Here is a 9,228-nt window from a genome sequence, read left to right as displayed (position 1 = left end):
TTTATTGGTGATTTGTCTCACATTGTTTTTAATCCTAAAGGCGCTCGATCAGCCTTTCCAATGTTTAACTGATTAAACTACGCCCCCTGCCGTTTAGGAGGACGCAACACAAAATGTATTGTAGCACCGGGTCCCGCAGGACTTGTAATGGGACATGTTGGTGTTGCATTGATCTGCTGGGGGCGGGACTTGCTTGTAAATAGTTGTATGCTGTGTTCATGTTCAGTATGTGTTGTGGGTCTGTCTGTCTGTCTGTCTGTCTGTCTGTCTGTGTAGCTGCTGCAGCCTGGTTCCAACCAGGTCCGCTCTTTCCCGCCTGATGACTCGATATAAGTTGCAACCTGCGTGCTGTTGAGTCTGCTTAGAGAGCTGAGAGAAGTAGCGTATAGCCATTTGATACCTTCTTTTTAAACAAACCAATGACACTTTTAAACCCCAGCCTATCCCGCAGCTGGAGCAATACACGCTCATTTTAGCGCTAAAAAAAATCCTGTTGTAGTGTCTCTTTCTTCCCGCTGAACCAATAGCAAGCCGTCGCCACAGTATACAGAGTATTCACTATTCTTTATATCATGATTAATCAGTCCCTGACCACATTCCGGCGCCCTGACCTGCCCAGTCCCTGACCACATTCCGGCGCCTCCTTAAGACTCACCTCTTCAAACAGCACCTGTAGAACTCCTCTGTTTGTATCCTGGGACACTATCAACCTTCATTTAAATGTGCTTTATTTTGCTCTTATCTGCCCCCTATTTTACTGCATTTAATCCTGTATTTCAGAATACTGTAATCTGCCAAGTGTTTAACCTGTAGTACTTTGTATTTAATCATATCCTGATGTAACTATCACTATTATCTGCTGTATTATTGAATTGTGGTTTGTCACACTTGAACAAAAATTATTGTATTTCTTGCTCTTATTGTATTACTTAACACCTGAATGTATTTGTATTTGCTTGCGATTGTAAATCGCCCTGGATAAGGGCGTCTGCTAAGAAATAAATAATAATAATAATAATAATAATAATAATAATAATAATAATAATAATAATAATAATAATAATAAATATACTGTATTTTGTAACCATGCATTTTCAATGAATCTCGGTATGGTATAATAGTGTAGCGTGCACGGGGGGCTGGTAGGTGACGTAATCACACACAAAGACATAAGCTCGATGTACGCTCCTTGCAAAAAGAAGTCTGCTTTCTTGTACAGCGGTATCGGCGTTGTGTTTTAGTGCGAGAGGTCCCGGGTTCGCGCCCGCCCTCCGCTTGTGTGTGGTTTGCCTCGCCCTGTGTGATGTGCCTGCCTGCGTTAACCGAGATCGCTGCAATAAGAATATATTATAAGGCAATATATCCATGTGCCATTAATTTATATATGGGGAGTATATTACAAAATATAATGAGATACATAGCAAATATAATGCCATGCATTTTGCATTATACCTTATTACAGTTTGAGAATGTAATACATATATATACTTATTTGAAGATTGATTCAGTTTGCTTTGCACGTAAAATAGCAGCACATTGAGAAACCCTGAGACTTCCTTAATGTTTTAAAAAGCAGAAGTATGTCTTTGACTGCTGGAGAACACTGGGAGGGGGTGCTGGGGAGATACAGCAGGAAGTGTGAGTAAAAGACACAGCAGAAATAGAGTGCATCCTTTTTAAAATCAAACAAAAAAGACAATAACACCAATTCACTGCACAGGACTTTAGCACATAGGAAACAAATCAAATCAAATGTTCTGCAACGCTACAGGATCTAAAATCCATTGCATACAAATCAGTTACTCTGTGGTTTCATCTTAATGTGTCGACAGTTCTATTGCTGTATTTGTATTAGGGTGATACTTCTGCTATTAACATGCTTTCCTGTTTTCTGAGAACTGATTGCAATAAGTTCTCAGAAAGATTCTAAATCTGTCTTATTGGACGTCAAACAAAGAGTAAACCACGGAATAAGCAGCAGTGCTCATAAAGGATACAATAGCAGATCACTAAACTAAACCCATTTATTTATTTCTTAGCAGACGCCCTTATCCAGGGCAACTTACAATTGTTACAAGATATCACATTATTTATACATACAATTACCCATTTATACAGTTTTTTGTTTTTTTTTACTGGAGCAATCTAGGTAAAGTACCTTGCTCAAGGGTACAGCAGCAGTGTCCCCCCACCTGGGATTGAACCCACAACCCTCTGGTCAAGAGTCCAGAGCCCTAACCACTACTCCACACTGTTGCCCTATGCTACCCATGCTGTAGACGCAGGTTACCATCTCGAGCCGTGTGTTTCAGCAGTGTGGAGTAGTGGTTAGGGCTCTGGACTCTTGACGGGAGGGTCGTGGGTTCAATCCCCGGTGGGGGACACTGCTGCTGTACCCTTGAGCAAGGTACTTTAGCTAGATTGCTCCAGTAAAAACCCAACTGTATAAATGGGTAATTATATGTAAAAAAAATGTGATATCTTGTAACAATTGAAAGTCACCCTGGATAAGGGCGTCTGTTAAGAAATAAATAATAATAAGTTTTATTCTACCGATGAGGGCTGGTGTAGCGTCAGCCCTGTCTCATTTTGAATAGCATGTATTTATTGCCGTTTTAGCCAGGCCATGTGTAAAACAGAGGAGCTGGAAGTCAGATCCTCAGTTTAGTATAAGACTCAAGGAACGTAGATCTCTGTGAACCTGCTGCCCTGGTTACAGAGCGACTTGGTTGAATACTGCTAACTTCTGACCCTGCTTAAAGGCATTGCTCCTACAGTCTGGACCTTTTATGAAAGAAAGGCCAATTCTGCAGCAAAACCCGTCGATGTAGTGAAATCCTGTTTACAGTCCTTATAAAACTCTACAACGGTAGTTTTGCAGTTTTCCCATGGTTGCACTGTGGATTTAGCATAGTTTACAGTGTGCTTGCCATGTTTCTTTGTTAATATGCTTTACCATGCCTCTCTGGGCTTTACAATGCTTACGTATGTATGCTTTACCATACTTTCACTAGGTTCTATTACCCTAAGCTTTTTATAATGGAAGTTTCTTGTTAAGGTAATGTTCTATTCCCCAACAAACGCTGCCTGGCCACTTTATTGGGACATATCCTGTTTGATTTGGCCTCACCCTGGTGTGGGGCATGTTCTCCTTATAAATCCAGGATCCCTTGATTACTCTTTAAGGTTGAACGAATGTCAGTCATGCTGCACATGTACCCTGATGGCGATGGCTACTTTCAAGCATCCACTATGGATTGTGCATAAATGGTTTGAGGCGCCTGACAGAGACAATCCTCTGATCACAATCGAGTTAAGCATGTGAGGGATGAACTTGATTGACGTATACGTCATCACAATCCTCTGTGTACCTCCCTGCATAATGACTGAATGGATTAACAGCCCTCAAAGCACCTGCACAATTGCAATGATGCATCAATGCTGAAATCAGGGCACATATTAGGTCAAGGCCCTAATAATCATGTATTGTATTGCATTAAAATAATAAAAAACACACAAGATCTGTCTTTATACTGCACATGCTTCAGTGGTTCAGTGCACACAAACATTTTATTTTATTTACACAATGCGTTGGCCACCTGGTCTCGTCTTACAAAGAAACCACACAAACACATTAGAGGATCATTTTCATAACTCTATTCAAAACTCCCCGGTTTAAAGATCACTTAAGTTTAAGAAGTCCGTGCACACCACAGTGACTTGGTAAATGCTGTTGGGTTACAGGTTTGGGTTATCAGATTATCACAGGTAAATACCAATTATTTAAATACTCTGGGTGAATTCATACCTAGACATTGTCATGGTAACAGTTTCGTGCTAAAACTAACAAGCAGTCGGAGGGGATTTTTTTTTCTCTTTTAACAATGTAATCCTATCTAAGATAGGGTGGGCTGATATGACGCTTTCTGCTCACCGCTGCTGTTCATATTTTGCAGACTGAAGATCATTGGAGTCTCCAGCAGAGGGTGCTATTTTATTTTGACAGCAGAGTAGACGGTAGACTCCTCCACAGACAGAGGGCGCTGTTGTCTCTTTGTCTGGCCGAGGTTTATGGAGGCGTACTGAACCTCAACTTCTTCCTGCTACACAGAACAAACAATTAAACGCAAAAACAATTGCCGTAGTCAGACTCTATTCATCAAGAATTGTGCATTACACATCATAATAAACTACAATATTAGTAACCGTCTTTCCTCGGGGTGCTACACTAACTCTTAATATAAATGGTTTTGCCTTTTTTCTCTTAATATTCTTTGGTTCTTTAGATTATATATGTCTAAAAGACAATGCTGTAGATCAAAAGGTGCTGTTCTGGGATATAATCACTTTGTGTAACCAAGGCATGTGACCTAGGTACCAGGATGCAGCTGTTTATTTACATTGTTGTATTCCAAATATATGCATATCCTGAAACAACTTTAAAAAAAGAACACAGAACTAAATGATTCTCCGCATTGGTAGCGCTCATAAGGAGTAAGAAAATGGTTAGCACCCCCCATGACCTCTTACACTAGCAACATTATCACTGGCCCGTCTTTAAAAAGGGTGCTAATGCGCAAGTGTACCTCATACCTGTGTAGCAGTGCCTGTCATTGCCTGACCAGTCCCTACAGACACCGGGGGAGAAAAGTCACGGTTTGGAGCTGTAGACAGAACAGAAATCACAATTACAAGATCAAATGAAAAAAGCCGACAAAACCATCTGTACTTTCACTGGAGTAGCTATATCTGAATTATCCTGGAAGACGACAGTATAATAGACTTCATTTTGGCCTGTGATACATATGTACATACATTGTCTCAATTGTCACAGCTAACTAGAAATTGTATAGTTATATAGGTCAGTTTTTCTAAAATATAATGTTCATTAAAGTGCATAGAGCTAACATAATTAAATCTTAAGTAAATCTTACCTAATATTTAACATAACATTTGATACAAGTCTGCCCAGATATACAGAGGTTTTGAATCCATTTGAATTTTGTGGGCTAAAGCTTCTGAGTCCAGTACTCTCCTTAGACACACAGACTGGCTGAATGGTAAAATCCCTTACCTGAATTATCAGTGAGCTTTTGCTCCAACCTAAAACAATATCAAAAGAAGTTAGATGATTAGTAAAGTTGATATAAGACACTGGCTATCTGTCTGTCCGTAATATTTTATTTTACCCCCAATTTGTCCCCAGTTTAAAATGTCCAATTCTTTTTTTCCCCTCACCGCAGAAATTCCCCACACAGCTCAGGAGAACTGAATGTTCAGTGGGCGTCCTCCGATCCCACAACCGAGACAGCTTCCTCTTCTACACCCAGGAACTCAAGAGCGGATGTCAGCGAGCTACCGCCCTCTGGAGGACAAAGGCCAGCCCTGCAGGTGTCCGCTGGGTGTCTGGCCAGCAGGTTGCACTGTCGAGCGATGAGACTTATCACAATAACCAGAGATCTTGATTTCAATCTTCACACAGAAAGCATACCTGCGAGATCTCTTCCTCCTGTACAGGTACAGCCACACTGAAGTCAGCAGCACCATCACAATAAGAACCAGTGCCACCACGATCACTGCTTTCAAAGGATCACTCAATCCACCTTTTCCGTCAGTCTCCGAGTCATCTAAAAAAAAGAAGAAAATAATCATTTTAGAATCCTAATCTAAAAAAAAAAATTGAAAAAGAGTATATTGTATATTTTTTCAGATTTTCTTATTGTTTCCTTCACTTCTTGTGCAGATAATTGTAATTGTATTCATTTAGACTGTAATTGCTCTTACCCTATGCATATTCATTGATATACAGTGTATAACATAAACAGTAGACACTGGTATTAATGTTATAAGTAGAAATTCTTTGTGTCACATTAAGATTAGCTATACCGTTACATTTTCTGTAGTTCACTATATATGAAGGTCAGAATGTCAAAAAAGCCCATTTGGAGTCTATACAATATATATATATATATATATATATATATATATATATATATATATATATATATATATTACTGTAGTATCTAGCCAGGAGGGCTTTACAGTGCTAAAAGTGCTAAGGAGGCTGTGTGGTCCAGTGGTTAAAGAAAATGGCTTATAACCACGAGGTCCCCAGTTCAACTCCAACCTTAACCACTGATTCATTGCGTGACCCTAGGCAAGTCACTTAACCTCCTTGTGCTCTGTCTTTCGGGTGAAACGTAATTCTAAGTGACTCTGCAGCTGATGCATAGTTCACACACCCTAGTGTCTGTAAGTCACCTTGGATAAAGGTGTCTGCTAAATAAACAAATAATAATAAAGAAACAAGTAAAACTCCATTCACATATTGGTTAAGTCCAACCTCACTTTTATTCAGTCCTGTCGCCTGTGTTGTATCTTTCGGATATTTGTTCTCATTGTTCTTCCGTCCGGTCTTTGACCCAAAGTCCAGACAATACTCTGAGAATTGAGAGGGGTCATCCACAGACGCACAGATCCACTTCCCTTCATCATCAGCGGTCACTTTCTCTATAGTTATTGCGTTCCTTGTCTGTCTAATGCCATGTAAATCACTAACTGGTTTTCCATTGAAGGTCCATTTCAAGTTCTTTATCTGCTTTCCGCCAGCACAGGAGGAGCAAGATAATGTGACACCTTCTGCCTCTTTGCCTGATCTGTTCTCAATCTGAACATTGTGATAGCACCCTGTAGAACAGAGATAAAGGAATGACAACGGGTATTATTTAGAATAGATTATTGAGAGTATTAGATTATGGGGATATGTACTGCTTGTTACATTTTACATGTATCTTGAGAGCAATTAGAATGTACTTTACCATGATATTAACAGCTACATTTGCTTACCTAATGACATCTAGGTATAAATACCACTTATTCAATTGTCATTAAACTATTAATTGCCATTTTGTTTTACTCTATACTATTTTGTACAAATTGTTCATACATGTCATAGTCATCAACTTTGTCGTCATATTTTGAATTTACAGCCTTCACAGGGAGTGTGCTACTGACACCCTTGCTTTTATTTTGTAGAATGAAAGTAATAAATAATTATTACCCTTCAAAATAACCTAGCTGGAAGAATTATTTGCATACCACATCATTACCACCTATGACAATTTTACAATGGATCTGAAACAGTTATTGCATGGTGGTCTTTATTTAGAAAGAAAGACAGAAGGTTAATGTACCTGCAGTAATCTCTAGTTCATAACTCTGTACAGTTGTTTTTGAATTGGTACAGGAATAGGTCCCAGAATCACTCATGACAGCATCACTCAAAACCAGAGCATGCTCTCCAGCTCTCGGATCTCCTCTCAGTGTTAAGCGCTTCTTAAACCTCTGTACTGTTGCCTTGTTTCCATGCATATCGATGGTGTAAATGACCTTCATAGAGCTCTCCTCGGCACACTTGCAGTGTTTGGGGAACCACATCCATCTCACAGGCAGTGCTGTCACATTACATTTAAAATCCACCTCCGTTTCTGGCGAAACTGTTATATTTTTGACTGCAAATGAAAAAATAATAATTTACAGCAACTCAATATTGTCCACTCTTTGTTGCTTCCCAGTAAAGTGATTGTATCTAACATAAACAGTAAGCCATGGCAGCCATAAAGTACAACATAAAATCATTTTAAAGTTCAGAAACAATACACAACAATTTATACAGTATATATCCTCATCCTAAATGATATAGATAAAGTTAACCCATGACACAAGTTCAGATTTAACACAGAGCAGAACAAGAGGGTACAAATGGAAGCTGAGTAAAAGTAAGATTTATATCAGCCTGTATTCTACAGCTCCTCATACTAAATATATATCAGCAATTGTTTCGTATTCAACACCAACCTGCTAGGAGGTGCTGAGGGTTACCTTATAATGTACATTATTATTATTAATTCGTCTTTAGCAGGTGTTTTAATCCAAAGCGACTTACAGAGACAAGGGGCAGAGTCACTTACAATAGGACCTCGGTTTTACATCTCATCTGAACGACGAGCAGAAGGAGGTTAAGTGATTTGCTCGGGGTCACACACAGTGAGTCAGTGGCTGAGCTGGGATTGAACTGGAAACCTCCTGGTAACAAGCCCCTTTCTTTAACCACTAGACCACCAAGAGTCATAACTGTGCTTTGTGGTCAACTTCTTGAACCACTGGTTGCTGATGATACACCATGCATTTCATTTATCCATTTAGACAGACAGACAGACAGACCCCCTTACCTGTGGTGCTGCTCAGGGTGAGCCACGGCAGTACAGTTAGAGCCAGCAGGGTCCTCATGGTGCACAGTTATCCCCCAGAGTCCTCTTGACAGACACACTGAGAGCTATGAGACTGAAAGAAAGCAGGGAGGACAGCTATACTGTGGAAAGGGGAAGTCTGTGGTTTAACAACAGTCACTAAAAATAAGACTCATGATGAGGATGCTTTCATATGACACGATTGCTGAAATATTTCCAATACAAAATGGACTATATATATATATATATATATATATATATATATATATATATATATATATATATATATACACACACACACTTCTACATGGAACAAAGGATGTATGTGTTATGAATAAAATATTGATATACCAAACTGCCAGTTAATTCTGATTATAACTGGCTTAGGATATATTTAATATACATTTAAAGCTCTATCCATATATACAAAAAAAAAAACATTTTCATATTGAACTCTAATATTGAATACCATACGAACATCGACCAGTTATTGTATGGAAGTTAGAGAGAGGACCAGTTTTGGTTGGTGCTCCCTCTCTTGTTCTGGCACCGCCAACCGCTGACCCTGAGAACCAATTTTCAACCTAATAACCCCCATCCCCTGAACCAACCCCCATCTCCGGTCCACATAGGATTTGACACATATGGAATAAACCTACAGCAGTGTGCAAATGTACTAGAACACCCGACTGCTTCTGTAGTTTTGGTTTGTGTGCAGATGAAATGAAACCACTGGAATTGAAAATCTTGGAACATTGTCAAAATAGGAAAATTAGTACCGGTAATTGTCTAATTTAATTGATGACTTTAATAGGCCACACGTGCAATTCATTTAAAATAGTAAGAGAAAAGGAACACAGAGCCACAAATGGTAAAATGCACAAAACTTTATAGAAGTGGTTTTAGATGCCTAATTAAAGCACAAAGCGGTCTAACATTTTCACACATGTGCCTATTGTTTTGATATCACTGATTACTG

The 9,228-nt window shown here is 39.2% G+C and overlaps 1 protein-coding gene across 2 annotated transcripts; it reads right to left on the bottom strand.

Moving 5' to 3' along the window:
* Nucleotides 1-3,527: 3,527 nt before the first annotated feature.
* On the bottom strand, nucleotides 3,528-8,413 carry LOC117964995 (uncharacterized). 2 transcript variants are annotated; one of them, XM_034909909.2, is made up of 7 exons: nucleotides 8,232-8,413; nucleotides 7,194-7,511; nucleotides 6,349-6,687; nucleotides 5,492-5,627; nucleotides 5,075-5,103; nucleotides 4,594-4,664; nucleotides 3,528-4,100 (listed from the first exon to the last, which is right to left on the bottom strand). In XM_034909909.2, the coding sequence occupies exons 1-7, from the start codon at nucleotides 8,287-8,289 to the stop codon at nucleotides 3,990-3,992; spliced, it is 1,062 nt and encodes a 353-aa protein (XP_034765800.2). In that variant the 5' UTR covers nucleotides 8,290-8,413; the 3' UTR covers nucleotides 3,528-3,989. The 2 variants fall into 2 exon arrangements, with proteins under 2 accessions (XP_034765800.2, XP_034765799.2); XM_034909908.2 differs by having other exon boundaries at nucleotides 3,528-4,103; nucleotides 8,232-8,412.
* Between the last annotated feature and the right edge of the window lie 815 nt (nucleotides 8,414-9,228).

This window comes from Acipenser ruthenus, chromosome 38 (genome assembly GCF_902713425.1).
Source record: "Acipenser ruthenus chromosome 38, fAciRut3.2 maternal haplotype, whole genome shotgun sequence".
In the NCBI taxonomy this organism is placed as follows: domain Eukaryota; kingdom Metazoa; phylum Chordata; class Actinopteri; order Acipenseriformes; family Acipenseridae; genus Acipenser; species Acipenser ruthenus.
The sequence above is the reverse complement of the archived record's forward strand: the minus strand, read 5'-3'. Positions and strand labels throughout refer to the sequence as shown.